Source organism: Carettochelys insculpta, chromosome 6 (assembly GCF_033958435.1).
Source record: "Carettochelys insculpta isolate YL-2023 chromosome 6, ASM3395843v1, whole genome shotgun sequence".
In the NCBI taxonomy this organism is placed as follows: Eukaryota; Metazoa; Chordata; order Testudines; family Carettochelyidae; genus Carettochelys; species Carettochelys insculpta.
In genome coordinates, this window is record NC_134142.1 from 88,865,085 (window position 1) to 88,887,999 (window position 22,915).

At 43.4% G+C, this 22,915-nt stretch overlaps 1 protein-coding gene across 3 annotated transcripts in view; it reads left to right on the top strand.

The window, feature by feature from the left end:
- EXT2 (exostosin glycosyltransferase 2) overlaps nt 1-22,915 on the top strand; it is a 120,411-nt gene that overhangs the window by 76,290 nt on the left and 21,206 nt on the right. For all 3 annotated transcript variants that reach the window (XM_074997530.1, XM_074997531.1, XM_074997532.1), the window contains one exon: nt 11,964-12,130. In XM_074997530.1, the coding sequence (XP_074853631.1) occupies nt 11,964-12,130 (167 nt within the window). The remainder of the gene's footprint in view (nt 1-11,963; nt 12,131-22,915) is intronic.

Genomic DNA, 22,915 nt, shown 5'->3' on the forward strand with positions numbered 1-22,915 from the left:
CTCCGCACAGGGCTGTGTAGTTGCTTTCTCACAGCCCTCCGCTATGTTGCAGACTCCAACTAGAAGGCAGGGGTCCCCCCCCGCTTGGCCTACCCGGAGCCCCCTTCTCCATTTCTGCAACCAGCCTCACCCTGGCTGGGACCACCTCCACCCTTCCTGGGATTTGAACCGCTGGACTATTAGGCAAAGTCGCTCTCTCCAGGGTCTCGACGGTCTCCCTCCCCCAGACGCAAAGGGTATGCACCAAGGGAGTGGTCTAGGTCACCTTCCCAAGACCAGTGCTTATACTGCCGTGGTCGCCCCTACCACGCAGGGCATAGACACCATCGGCAATCTACTAGGGAAAGATCCCTACGAACGATCTCGTACCCCCGAGGGCAATTGTGACCGGGGACAGAGACTTAAGCATCTCAGGGGGGACTGGTTATGGAACCCCGAGATTTTTCCTCGCACACCTCTAGTGAGAGGGTGTACCATCATCAGCAGGAACCGGAAGGGTCCAGAAAGACGTACCCCAGCGGTTCCTCGCTTTCCTCCCCGGATGAGGCTACGGCCCCGGGGGGCGTCCATCCTCCGGACGATCTCAAACAGTTCCAAGAGCTGTTTTACGAGGGTGGCCTTCACGCAAGGCTTCCAGACAGCAAAGGTGCAAGAGCAACACCATAAGCTCCTCAAAAATCTGAGACCTCCGGCCTCCTCCAAAATAGCAATACCGCTGATGACGCAATCTTGGAGCCTGCCACTATGATATGGCAGACTCCTGCGACTATTCCGCCTGTCCACAAAAGAGCGAAAAAAAAAAAAAAATACTTCGTGCCCACGAAGGGCATGGAGTTCCTGTTCAGCCACCCACAACCAAATTCTTTGGTGGCGGAGTCGTCGCAACGTGGGGGAATAAACAAACATGCCAAAAAGCTAGAGCTGTTGGGCAGAAAGGTCTACTCCTCCTCCACGCTACTGTTGCCAATGGCAAATTACGCAGCGCATCTAGCGAACCATAATTTCAACAACCACATTAGGTTGACCTCCCTCATGGACTCGCTTCCAGAGGGCACGAAACCAGTGCTCAAGGCCATCATCCGACCATTTTATAACCAGTGGCAAAGGATCACCACAGACACATGGGTGCTGGAGATCATAGCCACGGGGTACGCCATCCCCTCCCAGTTGCTCCCACCGCCATGACCTCCACCCGGGGCCCCACCTCCAGGAGACCTCCCATGTAGCGAGGCTCAAGCAGGAGGTAGACCATCTCATGCTCGTAGGGGCAGTGGAAAGAGTGCCGGAGCAACTGCAAGGGAGAGGGTTCTACTCGAGGTACTTCCTCACGGGGAGGTCCATCTTAGATTTTCGAGGCCTCACCGGTACCTGCGCAAGCAACGTTTTCGGATGATCACAAACGCCTCCATCCTTACGGCACTAGACGATGGAGATTGGTTCGCAGCCCTCGACTTACAAGGTCCTACCGTTTGGGCTCTCCTCAGCCCCCAGAGTCTTCACCAAGACCTTGGCAGTGGTGTCAGCCTACCTGCACAGACAGGGGGTATTTATATTCCAGTATCTGAATGACTGCCTACTCAAAGGGGCCTCAAAGGAGGAGGTACTACGCATAATATGTGTCACAGCAGGCACGTTCTCTTCGCTCGGCCTGCTTATCAATCTGACAAAATCAAAGACAGACCCCACACAGGACATAGAGTTCGTAGGGGCACGCATAAATTCTATTACAGCAAGGGCGTATCTACCAGAGACTCGCTTTCGGGCCATCGGCTCCCTCGCGCAAGGCTTCACCTTCAGCCCTATGGTGCCGGTTCTGACGTGCTTACAGCCGCTGGGCCACATGGCAGCAGCAACGTTTCGTAGAACAGAACGCCAGGTTACACATGCGCAGCATGCAGCATTGGCTGGCGAGCGTATACAAACCGGCAGCACACACTGTTCACAGGATGGCGTCGCCCACAACGGAGGTGCGCAAATCCCTGCAATGGTGGGTAAACCCCGAGAACCTGCTAACAAGGGTACCCTTCCACCAACCACACGTATTGGTTTTTCTTACTACAGATGCCCCCCTCATAGGGTGGGGAGCACACATGGGCGAAGAGGTGACGCAAGGGCTGTGGTCCTCTATGGAGCAGTCACTGCACACAAATATACTGGAGCTCAAAGCAGTGTTCAACGCCTGCAGACACTTTCGAGACCAACTGAAAGGCAAGGTAGTCGGGATCAGTACAGACGATACCTCCACCATGTTTTATATAAATCGGCAAGGAGGAGCTCGGTCCCGTGCCTTATGTGTAGAAGCAGTCCGGTTGTGGAACTGCTGCATCGCCAACAATGTAACCTTGAAAGCCTCGTACTTACCAGGCGCTCGCAATGTGAAGGCAGACCAGCTGAGCAGGCGTTTCGCACTCACGCACGAGTGGCAGATCCGTCCCGATCTGCTGCAACCGATTTTTCCACGCATGGGGTTTTTCCCCAGATAGACCCTGTTTGCTACTCAGCACAACAAGAAGTGCCCACGATTCTGCTCCAGGGCAGGACTGGGACGGGGGTCCCTGAGGGATGCCTTCGCGATCTCATGGAGGGGCCCCCTGCTTTACACTTTCCCTCCCACAGTGCTCATCCACAAAGTGTTGCAGAAAGCCAGGAGGGAAGGAACCTGAATGATCCCGATAGTCCCAACGTGGGATCGACAGCAATGGTTCCCCCTATTCCTGCGCATGTCGGACCGGCCACCGATGTCCCCTCCGGTGGCGCGGGATCTGCTCACGCAAGCCCAGGGGTCCATAGTGCATCCGCACCCCCAAAGCCTGCGACTACAAACGTGGTTAATCCATGGCTCAGCTCCCTAGAGAGCACATGTACGGAGGAAGTGCAGCAAGTCCTAGAAAGTAGCAGGAGGACTTCCACCAGGAAGACCTTCAAGCAGAAATGGACTTGCTTTACGGCATGGTGTTCTACCAAACAGCTAGCCCCCTTTCGGTGCCTATGGCTGTGATATTAGAGTATTTACTGGACCTCAAGAGAGGAGGACTCTCGCTATCCTCGTTTCAGGTCCACCTGGCCGCCATTTTGGTGTTCAGACACGAAGAGGAAGGGCACACGGTGTTCGCCCATCCCATGGTTACCAGGTTCTTCAAAGGGCTGGTAAGCCTATACCCCCCTCAGAAACCGCTTCCACCTCTGTGGAACTCGGACCTGGTGCTTAATGCGAAAAGGGGACCACCGTTTGAGCCTTTGGCCACGGTTTCCCTCCGCCTCCTTATGATGAAGACGACCTTTCTTCTCGCAATCACGTCAGCTCGCAGGGTGAGCGAGCTTGAGGCAGTTATGGCAACGCCGCCCTGCGCTGTTTTTCCAAGGAGGCGGTAACCATACGGCTGCATCCAGCCTTTGTTCCTAAAGTTTCTTTCTGAGTTTCATACTAACGAACCTATTGTTTACCCTTGTTTATCCAAAGCCTCATAACTCTAACAAAGAGGTGCGCCTACACCTCCTGGACGTGAGCAGGCGCTAGCTTTCTATATGGACAGGACCAAGTCCTTCCGGAGAACGGATAGGCTCCTAGTCTCTATCGCTCCCAAATCAAAAGGAGAATGTCTCTCTTCGCAGAGAATCTCTAAGCACATCGTATCTTGCATAAAAATGTGCTACAAACTCAAAAAGACTCCTTTACTGGCCACGCCCAGGGCTCATTCCACTAGGGCGGTGGCAGCATCAACAGCCTTTTTTCAAGGGCGTTGCGCTAAAAGACATTTGCAGAGTGGCGACCTGGTCATCCTGTGACACCTTCGCCAAACATTACGCCCTTCACAGGGTATTCCAAGAGGATACCCGTCTCTCGGCAGCGGTCCTCTCGGGGACAAGCTGCACATAATCCGATTACCCACCTCCTATCTTGGGTTACTGCTGGGTAGTCACCTAATGTGGAGCACCCACGGGGACACTCGAAGAAGAAAGAAAGGTTACTCACCGTAGTAACGGTGGTTCTTCGAGATGTGTCCCCGTGGGTGCTCCACTACCCGCCCATCCTCCCCGCTCCGGATCTCTGTTTAGTGTTTTGCAGGAGCATCCGAGGCGGTTGGTCAAGGAACTGGCGGGGACCGGATCGCGCACATGGCCGGGAGCGCGCGGGGGAGCGGTGCGCACCGGCGCATGCGCGGTCCGGCAGAAACTGCTTGGAAGATCCGATCTGCGGCGCCGGGCGAGCCCGACACCTAATGTGGAGCACCCACGGGGACACATCTCGAAGAACCACCGTTACTACGGTGAGTAACCTTTCTTTTTCTGTTAATAATAATAATAATAATAATAATAATAATAGTTGTTACTATTAATAAAAAGTTGGTAGAGAAAGCACTGATTTGCTTTCAAGGTTTGCCACCTTCCATCTCGAGCTGTGATCTTGTTACCTAAAGTTGAGCCTGAACAGTACTTGAATGGAAGGACACACACCCCCCGTACCCCCAACATACCAAATTTCTCCTCCAGGACCCACGAAACTTACAAGTATTGACAAAGATGATTCCTTGCCTTTGAACCCATAACATGAATAGTGTTCTAGGATTAGAATTTAATTGTGACTGCAGAGGAATGCGCTACCACCACCACCACCACCAAAAATAGAAAAGCATTTGAAGACCTCCATGATTTTTTTGGCATTTGTATTTAATTTCTTGGTAAGAGTGGGGGATTTTTGTTTGAAACAAAATTGAGAAGAAATCCCCTTGCTGATAACCATTTAGAAATGTGTCTGATTTTGAGTGTTACACCCTTTTAAATGTGCCTTTAAATCATTCTCTGCTGCTGGTCCGATAGTCACTCATGACTGCATATGGGGTATGAACCAATTGTAAATGGGTTGTCAACACAGCTGTAGTGCCAGCGGACAAACATGACTTTACATGTACAGTAATAATAAAAAAATTAAACTTTGAAATATTACAGGTGAAAGTGATGTTTTTCACTCGCCCTGCATTTACTAAAATAAATATTGTGGTCTTAGTGTCTGCAGCTGGGAATATTTGTGTAGGCAGAATTTTTTTTTTTTAAATTCTCTCCATCCTTCCAAATACTTCCCTTCTCCTGCCTCCCTTTTTGCTTACATGTAAATCTAATTTAATTTTATTTATTTGTGATATTACATTGTGCCATGAACCCAAAGTGCTGTTCTAAACTATATATTTAATTAATTGAATTTGGCATATTTAGACATTACTGTCAATCCCACCAGTGTTTATTTGGTGGATATCTTGAACTAAAGGGATAGATGGGTTAAACAAAATAAAGTTAATACTTTGGCCTTCTATAATGTTGCCTTACCGTTTTGATGCAATGTATGCAATATGAAGGAACCGCACAGGTAGATTCAAATAACCATGCTTCCTAAACGTATGGACTTCTCATGGCTGAGTTACAAGTAAATGTTGCTGCTCTAGAATCATAGAATACTAGAACTGAAAGGGACCTTGAGAGGTCATCAAGTCCAGTACCCTGCCCTCATGGCAGGACCAAGCACCATCTGTATCATCCCTGTTAGATATATAGCCAACCCATTCTAAAAATAAAGATGGAGATTCTGCAACCAGCCTAGGCCCGTGGTTTCTAACCTTGGGTCCGGGAATCCACAAGGGTATTGCAGGGGTCTCTGTAAAAATAAAAATGATAATAGAAAATAAGTTTTAAATAAATTGCAGAGTTGCAATCAATTATTATTTTTAAATTAAATATCGTCCAATAATGTTGTTAATTGCTGTTGAAAAATCTATGTTGCTGTTTCCTACCTTATGTTATGAGGTGTACAAGGAGGCTAGAATTGGCTTTGATGGAGGTCTGCAAATGGTTTGGGGGCATGATGGGGGATCTGCACTAATGAAAGAGTTGGGAACAGTGGTTGCAGGCATTTTATTCCAGTGCTGAACCACCCTGGCAGAAGAAATTCTTAATGTCAAAGCTAAAACTCCCTTGCTGCAATTTAAGCCCATTGCTTCTTGACCTATCATCTGACGCTAAGGGGAATAATTTTTCCCTTCCTCTGTGTAAACAACTATCAGGGTTCTGGTGGGCTCCAAAACATGGAAGACAGTGAGGAGCTTTTAAAGGGCTCACAGACTATTATAATTGATATTACCCCATTTTTATATACAAGTGTGTTTTCTCTAGATATCTCAAAGGCTGTGGTTACAGTGCCACTTCCTTTCGAAAGGGGCATGTAAATTATGGCAGTTTGAAAATGCAAAGAGGTGTTGATATGACTATTCAGTGCCTCATTTGCATAATGGCAGCCACCTGGCCCATCAAAAGTGCTGATTTCAAAATAAAAATAGCCATGTAGTTGGGGTTCCTTTGAATTTTTGTGGAAGAAGGGTGCTTTGGAAATTGGGGCACCCTGGTACACAGCTATTTTTATTTCAGAATCAGCACTTTCAACGGACTGGGTGGCTGCCATTATGCAAATGAGGTACTGAATAGTCACATCAGCACCTCCTTCGCATTTTTGAACGGCCATAATTTACATGGCCCTTCTGAAAGGGAAGGGCAGTGTAACCACAGCCCAAGTGTCTTACAAACATAAAGCCTTACACCACCTTTTTGAGCTCAACACATATGATTATTGCAGAAAGGAAAAACAGAGTGGTATGACTTACCTATTGCAAAGTAAATCAGTTGCAGAGCAGTGGATAGACCATGAGAGTCCTGACTCCCAATAAAATTGTTCTAACTAGTAAAGTTTGCTATCGCCTCATGTAAGGATGACTAGTAACATTAAATGTATGGGAGTTTTTACAGAAAGTGACCAGGGGAAAATGTTTGCAGAGCTGAATCAGGCAATGAGTTTCAATAATTTCTTTTAATTTACACAAGAACCTGTAATTAGCAATGGATGAATGGAGGGAGATCTCTTGTTCTCTGATATTGCGCTTTGTTATGGTGATAAGCTGGGTTTACCTCAAAACTGTGTGGTCATGCAGCTGCCCAAGGGTTCAGGGCTGCCACATTCGGAGACGAGGCCACTGTCCCCCAGCAGAGATTGCTCTGTGCTGTGGCCAGAGGAGCATGCCTTTCCCCCAGCCTCAGCTATAGGGCCCACAGGAGAGGCACACTTCTTAAGCCCCAGCAGGTCCCATAAGAAGCTGCTGCATCCTGGGAAGAGGTGTCCCTCTTTCAGTCCCAGTAAGGTGCTGCCATGACTGGGGGAGAGGTGCCTTCTCAAAGTTCTTCCCCTCTACCCTATGCTCAGCATTATGGACCTACTCTAGCTGGGAGAGAGGTGCCTCTCCTCCAGCCTATCCAAGCCTCACTAGAGCTGCCATGGTCAGTGGAGAGGCACCTCTCACCTGGCCCGGTGCTGCTGTGTTGGGAAAGGACTAGGGGAGCCTTCTCTCTTGGGGACCCTGCACCCCAGACCCCTCATCATCCCAGGTCCAGCACCCCTAGCCTCACCCTCCACTCCTCCACCACCATTCTCTGCTCCACCCTGAGTCCTCTGCAGCATCCCAAATTCCTCACCTCCAACCCCACCCAAGAGCCCACCTCCTCAGCCAGAGCCCTCATCCCTCCCAATCCTGAGCCTCCTCTCACACTCTGAACCCCTCAGCCTCATATGCACCACAATTCATTCATATGCAGAATGAAATTTCTTATGTGCACCAATATGGAGTTGATGTGTCTTTCCACACATGGACATAATTTGAGGAAATGCTGATGGTAATGGTTAGGATTAGAGACCCAGCGCTCTACTCAGGCTAACTGGATCATCTACTAGCATGAAGAGCAAGGAAGATGAGAGTTGATTTAGAACAGCCATCTTCCCACGAGCCTAGATAGAAAGTGGTCATTGTATTTGCTTGTACACAAACTTGCTCTAAGCTGTGCAGAAATCATGTTGCTCTGAGCATTTGTATTAAAATACTAATTGCTATGAAAATTATTAATCTCCTGTTCTTAAATTATAGGAATTCTGTTTCTTTATTTTACAAAAGGAAAATGAAATCTAGACTTTGCTTGCTCTGAAGGGCTTTGAGTGGATTCTAACTATGGCAAAGGATTTCCTAAAATTGTTTCTGGTTAGGATGATGCAGCTTTCGCTTGCTTAACTACTCGATGACCTAAACAGCTGAGAGCCAGTAGCTTTTGGTTAGCTTTGTCGTATGCAGGTGCTGCCTGAGTGTGAACACGCAGTTCAACTGTGATTCAGGGATATAAAAGTTCATACAAAATAATTCTTTATCTGCTCCCAGAGCCTTACAGATTCTTTCATTTCCCTCAGACTACTTGACCCTCTGTAGCTTTGAGACCCTAAAGTTACTTGTTGCCTCTTTCCAGCTGATGACTGATTGTGACTTTCTTTGAGGTCTGTCAGCAGCACAGCTCAGTCTGCAAACTGAGTGTTGCAAGTCATTCGAGGACCCACTGGTGTAAAGGGGTGATCTCACTGCCGTCTAAGGCAAGGAAGGAGGGAGACTGGAATCAGATGAAATCCGCTTGCGTGGCAAAGGCAGAGCACAGTCCCAAAAGACCACACAGAAAAAAGCAAATTTTCTAAATGGCTTTTTTTTTTAACTGTCTGTTAAGAACCACCTCAGGGTAGGAAACTGAAATAAACATGTTTCCAGTAAATATCATGCTATTGCTTCTCCTTTCTTTTGGCCACTTACATGTGCCAATCCCTCTTTCCAATATATCTTTCCAAGAAAAACCTGCTCCTGAAGATTCTTCAGTGTGGTTTGGAAAGGGGGTTTTGTTTTCCCAGTCAAGTAGTCTCATGTTTGGATGCCAGTGCTTATGAAGTGTGCAAAACTCTGTGTTTTTAGAGTATTGTATCAGCCATAAAGTCTGAGTGTCCTAGCTGGCAGTGAGAGCAATCACATTTACTTACCACCATGAGCTCTTCTAGTGTGAGTGTTGGAAAGAAGTAGCTATGTCTTTGTACTAAAAGTGTTTCAATGTCTGCTGTTTAATTAAGTTCTGAACTCAGTGTTAATGGACTGGCAATGGGAAAAGTCGTAAGAGGCAGAGCAAGAACTAAAGCCTGGAGGCTGATTCTGGACTACTACAGAGTTGGGAATGTGTGCATGTATAATTTGTACATCTCTCCCCACTGTCACTACTAATGGAATCTAGTCTTGATTTAAAGAGTTCAAGAGGTGGGGAATTCAACACTTGTCTTGGAAGTCTGTTCCTTTGGTTAATCACCCTCACTGTTAGAAGTAAGTCTCTAGTTTTTAATTTTTCATTTGTCTGGCTTCAGTTTCCAGACATTGGTTCTTTTTATATTTTCTCCACTCAGTTGAAGAGCTCTTTAGTACCCAGTCTTTTCACCCTATGGAGGAAATTATATACTGTCATCAAGTCCTCTCACTTTTTTAATAAACTAAGCAGATTGTATTTTTTAGGTTTCCCCATTAAGGTATTTGCTCCAGTCATCTCATAATTTTTGTGGCTGTTTTCTACAGCTACTTCAGTTTTTCCACATCCTTCTAAAAATATGGATACCAGAACTTCCAGTGTCGGCCTCACCCCAAAAAGCATAACACAAGCTGATGGCTGGAAAGTTGAAGCTAGATAAATTCAAGTGGGAAATAAAGCATAAATTGACAACAGTGAGGGTAATTAACCATTGGAACAATTAACCAAAGGTTGTAGTGCATTTTTCATCACTGACAATTTTGAAATCAAAATTGGATTTTTTTTCCCCTAAATGTTATGCTCTAGGAATTATTTTGGGAAAGTGCTGTGGCCTGTGCTGTACAGGAGATCAGACTATGATCGCACTGGCCCCTCTTGTCTTTGGAATCTGTGGGTATGTCTGCTTTAGGGAATTAGGTTGATTAATCATTGAGGTCAACTTTTAGCATCTGATTTTGTAAAGTCAAAGGCTTGTGGCCTTGTGCCAGGTTGGATGACAGGCATTCCCTTGGGCTGGTCACCTGGTGTGCTGGTCACATCACTCAGCCTGCCAGTCTTCCCTTTGGGGTGCCCCACTATTCAGTCCTGCTTGGCCAGAAGCTCTATTCTCCCCCACCTAAGCACAGAGTTGGGCTAACAGTCCCTCAGCAGACTTAACACAGACGCTGAACCACCTCAGCTTTGGGAGGCCATTGAGTCAACTCAGCTATAAGGTGTTGACAGCACTCCAAGAATGCAGCCCTAAACAGGAACAAAACCCCAAATAAATCCATCTTATTCTGTATAAAAGCTTTACACAGAGAAGGCTTATAAGTTTGCGCTCTTTTATCAATTAAAGGGAGATATGCATGGTGGTTGCTTTCTCCCCCTCCCCAGTAACAGTTATTTGCACTGGGCTTGATAATAAACAAAGGTGCTTTTATTAAGTATAAAAAGTAAATTTAAATGAGTGCAGATGAAGACAGACAGATCAAAGTAAGTTACTAAGCCAAAATAAACAATACAAGCTAGCTAATCCTAATACACTAAGAAATGTGGTGCATGCAAATTTTTTCCCTAAGAATTGTTCTACTTACCACTTTCACAAGCTAGGCAACCTCATAGCTTTGGCCCAGTCCTCTCCCCATTCAGTCTTAGATGTTTTCAACAGGCATGTTCAGTGATAAGTGGGTATCTCCCTTTCATTGATAAAAAGACGGCAAACTTATGAGCCTTCTCTCTTGAGGTATGTCTACAGAGCAGTTATTTCAAAATGATATTTGTTACTTTGAAATAATAGGTATTTTGAAATAGGGGCTGTGTAGGCATGAAAAAATGGGGGCTATTTCAAAATAAGCCTTCGTGCGTCCAATGAATCTGTTTTGAAATAGGCTCTATTGTGTTTGGACATTCTATTTGTGTAGCAGTGTTATTTCAAAATAAACTATTCTGGAAAATCTTTTCCAGAATTCATTATTTCAAAACAATGCTGCTGTGTAGACATACCCCTGGTGGCTGGCTACTCCTCCTATTGTTTGATTGCCACCCTTTATATCTCTTTTGCTTAAAGCAGGAATTCTTTCCATTCATTTCAAGTTTTTCTCACCTCAAGTGGAAAAATACCAGATTCAGAATGGGTTCTGGCATCAGGTGGCAAGGGTCATATGTCTTTGTAGAACCAACCATAGTTTGGTCTTACAGGAAAAAACAAAACCGTTCACTTATTGACTTGATCACTAAGCCACTGAGTTCCTAAAGTATCACTAATGGCTTTTACTAGAATACCTGGGCTAATAAAACAGGTTTCTGCTTAATACTTCTAATTTCACGTACAAGAAACATAAATGCGCTGAAATGGAATATACAGATCCAGCAGATTACAGCTTTCAAAATAAGATGTCACATGGTGTACTTTGCCTAAATCATCTTTGAGTTATGCATATTCATTTTAATAAGCCATGTCACAGGTAATTCTGGGTACATGTCATCAGCATCCAAAGGTGGACTTCTCTCCTTCCTTCCTTCCTCCCTCCCTAGCTCCCCACTTGAAGGCAATGGCAAATAACTGTTTGGTGCCGTTTCCCCCAGTTATCTGCTGATAGGAATAAGGGGACTTCGAAGTAGCCGGGGTCCTTTTGAAAAGGAGCCCCGTCTGGACAAGCTGCGCGGTGGCGAGCAGTGTCAATTTTGAAGTGCCGCGGCCACCCGCATTCTAATGAGGTGCTGAATATGTATTTCAGCGCTTCATTAGTAAACTTCAAAATGGCCATTTGCATGGCAACTTTGAAGTTTTTGGCTAGTATAGACACAGCCAAAGTGTCACATAATGCTACTGTTTCCTGTATAACAGTTCCTACATACCACATTAGTGGTGTCTGCATTTGAATGGCAGTAACCCCTCTGTATATGTTTGTAAAGATCTTAATTTTACTGTGGAAATATAACAGGGTACATCTCTCATTGCTATTTGTGCCTAGTTAAATATGGAGAGCATCATAAAGCTGAGGACGGGATGCAGTCTTAATAAGAATAAAAATCTTATGATGAATTCTCTCTCTCTTAATGTTTCTCCTCAGACTCTCTCTGGCCAAAAATTCGGGTTCCATTGAAGGTTGTGAAGACCACAGAAAACAAGCTTAGTAACCGCTTCTTCCCCTATGATGAGATTGAAACGGAGGCTGTATTGGCCATCGATGATGATATCATCATGTTGACCTCAGATGAACTGCAGTTTGGTTATGAAGTAAGAGGACTGATAATATTTTTTTTTCTTTCTGGGTTATACTGTCTGCCTAACACAGTGTGAATATCAATTGGGGAAAAGGGACAGATGACCAGCTGGTATAAGTCTTCATAGCTCCATTGACTTCAGTGAATTAATGCTAATTTATACCCACTGGGGACTCGAGACTTTTTGAGAAGTCTGTTAGCTATGGGAAAATTCCTAGCAAAGGATAAATGCTTTGTATATGGCCTGTCAGTGCCAGGAGTTTTCAGGAAATTCTGTATACCTTAGACAAGAGATATCTCTAGAAGTTTGTAATGGATTCTGTGGCCCTTCAATTTGAGTAACTTCCAGCGGCAAGACAAGCCACAAAGGTTTTTCCAAAGTTAATACCTCAGATTTATGTCCATGGAAGAGCTTCACAGTAAATAAGGGTAACGTGTGTCCACTCTGTGTTATTGCCCATATTGTATTTGGTTTGTCCAGCTGTGACAGTTTGGTCTGTGACCAATAAAAAAAAATATTGCTATGTTGCTCTAAAATATTTTTAGCAGCGAAGCATCTTCAAATAAGTTAATGGTTCTCAATAAGCATAACACCTGGGCTATTCTAACAAATGGGAATCAAATGTGACTGAATATTCTTTGTTACTGCTTTCTTTGATCAGTAACCAGAAGCTTTGTCACTGGATAGCACTTCATTTACACCTCCTTTCTCTATGAAGGAGGCAAGGGCCAGAGGTTAAGTATTGAGAATAGGAATGGTCTCCTGAGGGGAAAGTGCATTAGCACTAGGTGTGGTACAACAAAAAGTGGGATTGGTATGGTCTGTCTAAGACAAGATGCACAGGACACACGGTGGTGGTAGTGAGAACACAGTGGCTACTCTTAACAGTGATGATACCAACAAGTAGAAAAATAGAGCCCCAATCAATTAGCTATGGCAGTACCATGAAGGTGAAAAATTCAAATTTGTACCTGAGTCATCTGTCAAAATGACCACACATTTAAAAGGACACAGTCAATTTCATGCCTGAAATCTAGATTTTTAAAAAAAAGTGTTGAAATTTCTCTTCAGGGCATTTTTTTCCATCTTCCTTTTTATTTTTGGATATATGGCACAATATGTAGAATCTGGCATTACTGTAACACCTGTGTAAAACAACAAATCTCTGTTGTGGCAGCAGAAGACTTTTTTGCAAAATGTAATATTAGTAGAAAGGTAGATTAAACTTAAAGTTTCTTTTAAATCCATGTCAGGGAATATTTTTGTTTTGCTTTTTTAGTGTATACAAGTAAAGTAAAAGCTGAGTTATATGAAATTTGGATACTCTGGCAGAGTAGAACTGGCTGCCTGACCAGGGCCATGTGGCCAGCTGCCTTGCTGATGTGGGCTGCCCGACTGTGGCCATGAGTCTGGCTCTCTGGACAGTGCCAGCGGCAGTGGCGCAAGGGGCCAGCTGCCAAGCCAAGACCACAGGGTCTGTCTGCTGGTGGCAGCAAGGTAGGGTTCAGCTGCACAGCCAGGGTCAATGGCCATGGGGCCAGCTGTCTGGCCAGCAGCACTGGCAGCAAGACCATTGACCTTGCTCCAAAATCTGGCACTTTTGATTATCGAGCACCCAGAGTTCCCTGTGGGGGGTAGATAATATGGCTTCTACTGAATGTATGTACATTTTGCTGCAGAATGAGAAGGCAAAACAAAATGGTATTTTTAATGCATGCAAGCTGGACCATGAAACATGAGTTAATTTCATTGCTCAGAAAGAGTGAAGTAACAAAATCAAACTGCATAAGAGACTGGAAAAACTGTTGCAGTCTGTTCACCATTACTGATTTAGCCTGCGAGCATAGATTTTTGTCAAGATGTGATAAAGTGTAATATGTCTTTTTAATACAAATTCTCCCTAAGTGAAAGGAACTTTTAGCCAATTGCCAGTTTTTGGATTCAAAAAGTAATTTGTGGCAACTTAAAAAGCAGTCCAGTAGCGCTTTAAAGACTAACATAATAACTTAGGTATGCTGACTGAAGCAATGGCAATTTTTTAAAGTAGTGGAAACAGAGTGCCACTTTTCTTCCTGGGGAAATAATGTGCCTTGGGAGTGTAACAGTTACATGTTGGAAAGTGAGACATGAAAGGAGAACTAAAAGAAGACAACTGTGGGAAGGATTCTTTATGTCCACTTTGGTCTTTTTCTATACTACAGTAAAAGCTTGGTTATCCAGCACCCAGATAACTGGCACATTCAGATAATCGACATGCCATGGGACCAGCTGATGGGCCGGGGCCAGCTGACAGGCTGGGGCTGGCTGCAGCGGGACCCGCTGCCTGGCTGGGGCCAGCTTCTGTGGAGCCAGTTACCTGGATGAATCTGGCTGCTGCGGGGATAGCTGACTGGCAGGGCCAGTTGCTGTGGGGACTGATAAATGGCTGTGGTTTTTTCCCTTGGTCTTTCCTCCCATTTCCATGACAGTCTACCTCCATCATAGGAAACTCTGCTTCCCCGAGCATTTTAAACAATGTACCTCGTAGAACTGTTCTGAAAAGGGTTCGATAGCAAGGTGGCAGTATCACCAACAGCATCAGAGCCTTTTCTGTATCAGTGCTTCTACTCTTGCTACCAGCTGTGGGGCTGACCTAGTGATAGTAATGGTAGAAAAATTTGGAGGGGAAAAATGTAATATTAACAGAGCTTCTGACTGGCATACCGTTTGAATACCACTTACATTGCAAGTTTAATTCTCATATCTGGCTCAGGTTGGAACAAAAAATACATTCAAGAAAACCTAAAAGTTTCCTGAGAAGTTCCAAAATAAGCCTAGTGGTGCATAGTTCTGAAGGCTTATGTTTAAAGACTCAAACTAAAGGTCCTATTGAAGGTATATCATGAGAATCCAAAACAAGTAGTGTACCGATCCTAAGAAGTAAAACACTACATTTTGCCAGTTTTTTTCCCCTAATAAAATGAGAGTCTGTTTTCTAATATAGCGGCATAAAAGACTGAGCTCCCATGAGGTGGTTTGTTATACAGTAAACCCTTGAGTTATGCAGGAGTTGCATTTTTGTGTAACCCCATGTAACTCAAATTTGCACACAAGTTGGTCAATTTCCCGGGTCTCACCAGCAACGGGGGATGACGGGAACCAAGCAGTCAGTTTCCTGGGTCCTGCAAGCAGCAGGGAGTTGGGAACCAGACAGCAGCTTGGCTCCCAGCTCCCCTCCCCTTGCAGAGCTGGGAAACTGACGAGGTCAGCAGCCTTGGTCAGTTTCCTGGCTCCAGCCAGTGGAGGGGAGCTGGGAACCAGGGGCAGCCTGTCTTCTGACTGCCCTCCACTCCTTGGAGCCAGGAAACTGACCAGGGCTACTGCCCTGGTCAGTTTCCCAGCTGTGCAATGGGAAGGGAGCCAGGAGGCGGGCTGCCGCCTGGTTCCCAGCTCCCCGCCTTTCCAAGGACTGGGAAACCACTTGTGTCAGGGGCGGCAAGAGTCAGGCTGCTGCCCCGGCAGGAGCGGTCTCTACACTCCTTTCAGGGACGGCAACCTGACTCTTGGCTGCCACCCCGACAGGAGCAGTTTCCCACCTGTCAGGGGTGGCAGTCGTGTTAACCTGAGATGTGCGCAATTGTATAAATGTAAAGTTACAGTCTCAAGGTTATATAGTCATTCAGTATCAGAAAGTTAAATCCAGTACTAGTGACTCCCAATTAGCTCTAACCATTAGAAAACATTATCTAATTTAGAGCTTGTCTACGTGGAGTCTTAGTGAATGACAAGCTAGCATATGACTATATAGCACAGGGTTTCTCAACTTTTTTTTTATAAAGTACCCCTTTTTCCAAAAAAAAAAAAAAATATATATATATATATATATATATATAAAGTACCTGTAGTACTCACAGTTTTCAGGCCTGCACAATTTTTTCTAATGTTGCAACACATCTGTTTCAACAACTTAATTGTAACTAGTTGGTTGGAAGAAATTGCCTATACTCAATAAACTTGCCATCATACTTACAATTGTATAAAGAGGATAAATAAAAAAGTATTAAATGAACATAAAATAAGTCCAGTTTTTTTATTCATACATTTGTATATATTTTTATGCAAACATCAGTGAACAGTGATCAGTGAAATTACAAGAAAAAATACAATCAATTCAATACAAAATTTGAATTTGTTTGGATGAAATCAGATGTTCAAACCTAGGTTTCAAACTGCTGAGGGCCACAATTAAATCAATGTTTCTGATATGGTTTCCTGTGTACTACCTTCTTCCACATCTGCAGTTTTATTCTTTGTTTTCACAAGGAATCGGTCCATTTTAAACCCTTTCAGTTGTAATTATAAATTGTGCAAATAGTAGTTTTATCACTTACTTCAGATAACAAGCATCATATTCCGGAGCCAGGCACCACCAGCTCTCCTCTTTAGCCCAATCCCCCTCCCCCAGAGCCAGGCAAACTGCCCCTTTTCCCCCCACTGTAAACCAATGTCAGTGACTCACCGGAGCTGGTACCACCATCACTGCTGCTACGCACTTCTCCCTCCAAGTACTGGGGAGGGATACATGCAGAGAGTGGTGCACAGTGCCCTCACGGCCCTGATCATTTATTATTCAAAGAGCCGCATATGACTCCAGCGCTTGTACCCTGCCAGACTTCTCTTGCATACCCTAAGGGTATGGGTACCACATGTTGAGGAATACTGGCATAGCACACCAGCCTGTTGTGTGCTGAGTTGTTGTATTGAAACAACAGTATGTCCAAGCATACTACAGAACTTCTAGCACATCGTAGGTGACTTAAGCTACGTCTACACGTGAAGCCTACTTCGAAGTAGCCTATTTCGATGTAGAGACATCGAAATAGGCTATTTCGATGAATAACGTCTACACGTCCTCCAGGGCTGGCAACGTCGATGTTCAACATCGACGTTGCGCAGCACCACGTCGAAAGAGGCGCAGTGAGGGAACGTCTACACGCCAAAGTAGCACACATCGAAATAAGGGTGCCAGGAACAGCTGCTGACAGGGTCACAGGGCAGACTCAACATCAAGCCGCTCCCTTAAAGGGCCCCTCCCAGACACACTTGCACTAAACAGCACAAGATCCACAGAGCCGACAACTGGTTGCAGACCCTGTGCATGCAGCACGGACCCCCAGCTGCAGCAGCAGCAGCCAGAAGCCCTGGGCTAAGGGCTGCTGCCCACGGTGACCATAGATCCCCGCAGGGGCTGGAGAGAGAGCGTCTCTCAACCCCTCAGCTGATGGCTGCCATGGAGGACCCCGCAATTTCGATGTTGCGTGACGCGCAACGACTACACGTTCCCTACTTCGATGTTGAACGTCGAAGTACGGCGCTATTCCCATCCTCTCATGGGGTTAGCGACTTCGACGTCTCGCCACCTAACGTCGATGTTAACATCGAAATAGCGCCCAACACGTGTAGCTGTGACGGGCGCTATTTCGAAGTTAGTGCCGCTACTTCGAAGTAGCATGCACGTGTAGACACGGCTATAGTGTGCAGCAGGTTAGTCTACTATAGAGTTATGCCCTGGCTTGCTGCACAGTCACTTTTCTGTGTAGAAAAAACATTATTTGCCCACTATGGACAAGATGTTTGGAGTGCAGGATTGCCTGAGTAAGAGCTTTCATGGACAAATTCAGCTGTATGGGTACAGCTTTACTTTGTCTGGAAGACATACTTTGCTGTTCTCTAGTTTAACTGTAAAATCATTCTAGTTTAATAAGTTGCCATATGTAAGGAATGATAAAATACTTTATTAAGCATATAATTTAAGAAAACTCAAGGCTAGTTTAAATCAATATATTTTTAGACTAGTAGTTTTTTTTTAATGAAGAATTATACAAAAAATATGGCAACTTATTTTACTTACACAATTTTCCTTCCTCAGGCAGCGGGTGATGCCATTCCTGCTCTCCGGCCCAGAAATCAGGGAGTACATATTGAACTTCTCTGGCCTTAAGTGTCTTTGACTTGCTTGACAGGCCTGAACTGGCTACCAGATGTTTAAATTGTCCTTAGCCTGTGATAATTTATTTATCTATTTATGTATTTTACTAGGAAAGTATCTCTTGAGTTCTTGACTCATTTGCAGCAGGAATCCAGAGGGAACAGTAGCAGCATATAATGTTACAAGAAAGTTTTCTTTTGAAAGTATGTCTGCTTCTGCTTCAGTCACAAGAAGCATTTGGAAACATGACATTAGTTACTTTCTTCACTTCTGTCCTCATCCTGGAGACTCTGTTTTTAAACATGTGGCAAAACCACTCTGTCACACAGCCTTATGTGGAGGTATAGAGTAGGATCTTTAGAAAAGCAAAAATAAAACTCCAGACAAAAAAATGTGCAACTTTGATCTCCACACAGTTTAAACCATGAAAGTTCTTGTAACTCTCAGTGTCAGACGTTTTTTATTCATTAAAAGTGCACTATTATAGTGATTTATTATACAATATAAAAACTATAGTAGCAAGCAGAAAAATAGTACTTCGCTGTTGTGTAGGAATACCTACTATATTATAAATTGAAATAGGATGTCCACAGAAATCTGTGTGAGAAAAATTCACCAAAGTAGCCACTTACAAACTAAAGTACTAAACAGAAAGAGGAACTTTTCTAATCATTCATTAGCCTCTGCTCTTTTCAATAAAGAATACATGAAACTAAATGTATTCTGATTATCGTATTTTCAAAAATATATTTTGGGGGAATTCATTGATTTCTCCCTAATTGTTTTCGTTTTGAGCAAGGGACTTAGAGCCTGCTCTCTAGGAAACAATGGGATTGCTGTGTTGTGTCCTGGTAAATTGGTTAAACTTGTTGTGCCTCAGTTTGTCCATCAGTAAAACAGGGACAGTAGTTTCCAAACATAGATTTTGGGAGGACTTTTTAATAAATGTTTAGCACATTACAACTTCAAAATGCTTTGGAAGTGTTTGTTAAAGTAATAAGAAAAAAATGACATAAGATGGTATTACTTTATTCCCTCCAAGCTGTTTTTACTCTGAAGTCTTTCCAATTGCATGGTCTTTGTATGTACCTAGGAAAAAGAATTAACCGTGGTTGAATAGTAACAGAGAGATAGCGTGCTAGTCTGTATACTATCAAAACAAAAAAGCCATCCAGTAGCACTTTTTTGGTTCTTTGTGCCTTAAATATTGAGTGTGTTCCTGTATGGCTATGGTCTGAAGAAGTGGGTCTGTCCTGCAAAAGCCCACCACCTAATAAATTATTTTGTTAGTCTTTAAAGAGTTACTGGACTGCTTTTTTGTTTTAACCATGGTTGGTTGGAATTATGAACATGTTGCCTCCTGTTATTTGCCACCTCATATGACTTCTCTCAACTGACTCTGCTGGATCCATACCATTCACAGAGATTTTGTTAAGGTGAAAAATTGTTTTGCAAATGTTTTTCTAGGATTCTTATTTATGTTGTTTAACAGCAACATAGTGAGAAAAGCCAGCCCCTCCAGTGACAAAGATATAGAGCCCTGATATATTACCTTGTCCTTAATCCACATAGGATAGCAACAGCATTCACTTTTGCAGGGCTACACTTTATCTTTCCTTCTCCTGGGAGGACTTTATTCTTTCTGATACTGTTTCTAAAATAGATGAGAAAAACTCTTAATTTAGTACATCTATTGTATATATATATTTATTTTAAAATATCAGCTTTCATCCATTGTGTTTCACAAGCAGAAATCACTTGAGCCACCTCTGGAATGGACTGCGGCAGCTGTTTTCATAGCTGGTTCAGCAACACAATACAGCAGTTTGGGCCATGAAGTAAAGCACTTTGTATCTAGGTGCAGCTATGGAAGGCATTTTAGCTACTCTACGCATAACATAAACACTCATTTTGGACACTGGGATACATATCCTTGAATCTCGAAGTCTTCAATAAACCCAGATTGTCAGAACTTGTATTTGAAATCTCATCTGCATACTATCTGGATGCCAAAGAAAGATAGAGCCATATTGGCCTTTTAGTATTCATCCTATCAGGAACTCTTTAATGATCTGCAAATCAAAAACAAAGCCTACGAAAAGTGGAAATGTGGACAGATTGCTAAAGAGTACAAAAGAATATATAAATGAAAAACTATGAATTACAATTAGAAATGGACATAAAAGACAAGAAGGGGTTCTAGAAATACATTAGGAACAAGAGAGGGATGAAGTATAGTGTAAGTTGTCTACTTCTCAGGAAAATCAAGTGTTTAATGACTACTACTTTGCTTCAGTCATCACAAAATAGGTTATGGTGAGGAGAGGCTTAACACATTAATAGTAACAAGATGGAGAAAGGATCACAAGCCAAAACGGAAAGAACAGTTTGGTTTTTTTTAAATGTTGTTAATGTATTTGAGTCACCCAGGCTTCATGAAGTTCACCATAGGATACTTAAGGAACTAGCTGGAGCAATCTCTGGTATGGTGTATCTTAATTTGGAAGGCTTTTAATACAGTCCTACCTGACATTATTGTAAGCAAACCATGGAAATGTGTCTAGATGAATTTATTAGGGTGAGTGCACAGTTGGCTGAAGGGCTGTACTCTGAGTAGTTATTAGTGTTTTGCAATCAAAGTGGGAGAGGTATCTCTTGTGTCTCATTGGGGTTGCTCTTTGGGTCCAATGTTATTCCCTATTCTAATTAATGAGTTGGTTAATGGAATAGAGAATATTTTTACCACATTTTGGATAACAGCCAGCAGGGAGTGGTTGCAAACACTTTGGAGAACAGAAGTTGAATTCAAAATGACCTTGCAAATTGGAGATTTGGTGTTAAGATGAAATTCAGTAAAGAAAACTGAAAAGTATTACACTTGGGAAGAAAAAGAATCAAATGCACAACCACAAAGTGAAGAATAACTGGCTACGCAGTAGTACTGCTGAAGAGGAGCTGGTGATGATAATGGATCAGGAATATAAGTCAACAGTGTGATGCAGTTATGAAAAAGCTGATATTCTGTGATATCTTAATAAGAACTTCATGTACAAGATGTGGGGCATACTCTACCCACCAGTGGCAAGGACTGAGCTGGAATGCTTTGTCCAGTTCTGGATGCCATTCTTTAGGGGAAAATGTGGACAAATTGGAGAAAGTAACAAGGAGAGCAACAAAAAATGACGTAAGGTTTAGAAAAGTCGATCTATGAGGAAAGGTTTAAAAAAAACTGGGTATGTTTAGTCTTGAGAAGAGGAGACTGAGAAGGTGCTTGTTAAGTCTTCAAATACGTTAAGGTATGTTATGAAGAGCACTGTGGTCAAGAGTTCTCCATGTCCACTGTAGGTAGGACAAAATGTAGCTGTTTAGTTTTAATAGGAAAATGTTTTCAACTATAAAGGTAATTGAGAAGTGGAATAGACTTCCAAAAGAGGTTGTGGATTCTGCTCATTCATAGTTTTTAAGATTTGTGTTGGATAAATTCCTGCCACGAACAGTCTGGGTACACTTGGTCCTACCTTAACTCATTGAGAGGGATGACCTCTCAAGGACCCTTTCAACCTTACATTTTTATGCGTTTGTGAAAGGTGGCATGTCCAAAAACATTCATATTCCTCCATTGTGAAGCATTGGAACAGTGTTGACTGTTGATCTGAGTACTCCCTATTGAATTGTCAGCACTTAAATATTTCTTAAATATCTCTCATTCAAGCCCAACCTTTTTTATCTTTAGAGAAATATCAAGGTCACAGGCCAAAGTGTCAGGGATTCTTAATAGATTGATACATGGCAGCTAACCCTCAAATATAAAAAGGACAACAATATGAAATAGTTTTACACGTAGTATTCAGGTCTACGCTGTGGAAGTATTTGTATTGATTGGAGTTATAAATTGAAGGTAGCTATCTGGAATCCTTCCAACAACAGCCATTGAATGAACTACTGATCAAAATTGGGAAATAGCCAACATTTCCACTGAGTTCACTACCACTGGTTTGAAAAGCAAGATTTGTTTAAAACAACTGGGTTATATATTTTAGCTGCAGCAAGCTGTCAGTTTCCTGAGGCCAGAAGGCTAATATTGAGTCCTCCACTGGTACTTTTAGAAAACTGTGTAAGCTACCATCTATTAAACCTAGTTTGTATTTTGTCAAGTTGACTTTAGAAATCTCTCACTGATGGAGAAGAAAAGCTAAAAGGAATATGAACCAACTTTTCCTGTGCTACAAAGGCAGTGAAGTCCCATGAGGAAAAAGTAGTTGAGCTTAATCCTTCCTTCAGTTGCCTTCAAGGTGCATGTCACTCTTTGTACAGGAGTTCTTGGCTGTGTGTGTTACAAATGTGCTGTGTTCTCTCGAATCCTTTGTTGAGCCTCCCTAGCTTATACTGTGGTGCAGTTCAGTGACTGGGGAATTGGTATTTTTAATAGCAGGTTTTTCTTTTTAATTTAAAATGTAGTAATTAAAAATATAAGTCCTAGGTAATAGGACAATGGAGAAAAAGTCTGAACTATGCATTTGTTCTGCTGTGCATTAATATTTTGAACCTATGTTACAAAAAAGTAATGCAATGTAATTGAAACCTTTGTTGAGTTCTTGGCAGTCATACAGTTCCTTATCAGCTGATGACACCCAGTTATGACAAAAACTTGAGTGCCTTTTCTCTCTTGAGAGCTATAAAGCTGCCAAAGAAATTTTTCACCTGCTGTAGCCTTCTAATAGAGTGCTCTCTTATGTAAGTACTTGGACACTAGTGAGATCATTCCCTATACTTATCGGGAAAGGAAGTCTTTTTATTTTTTTAGGGTTAGAAGAGACCACAGGAGCACA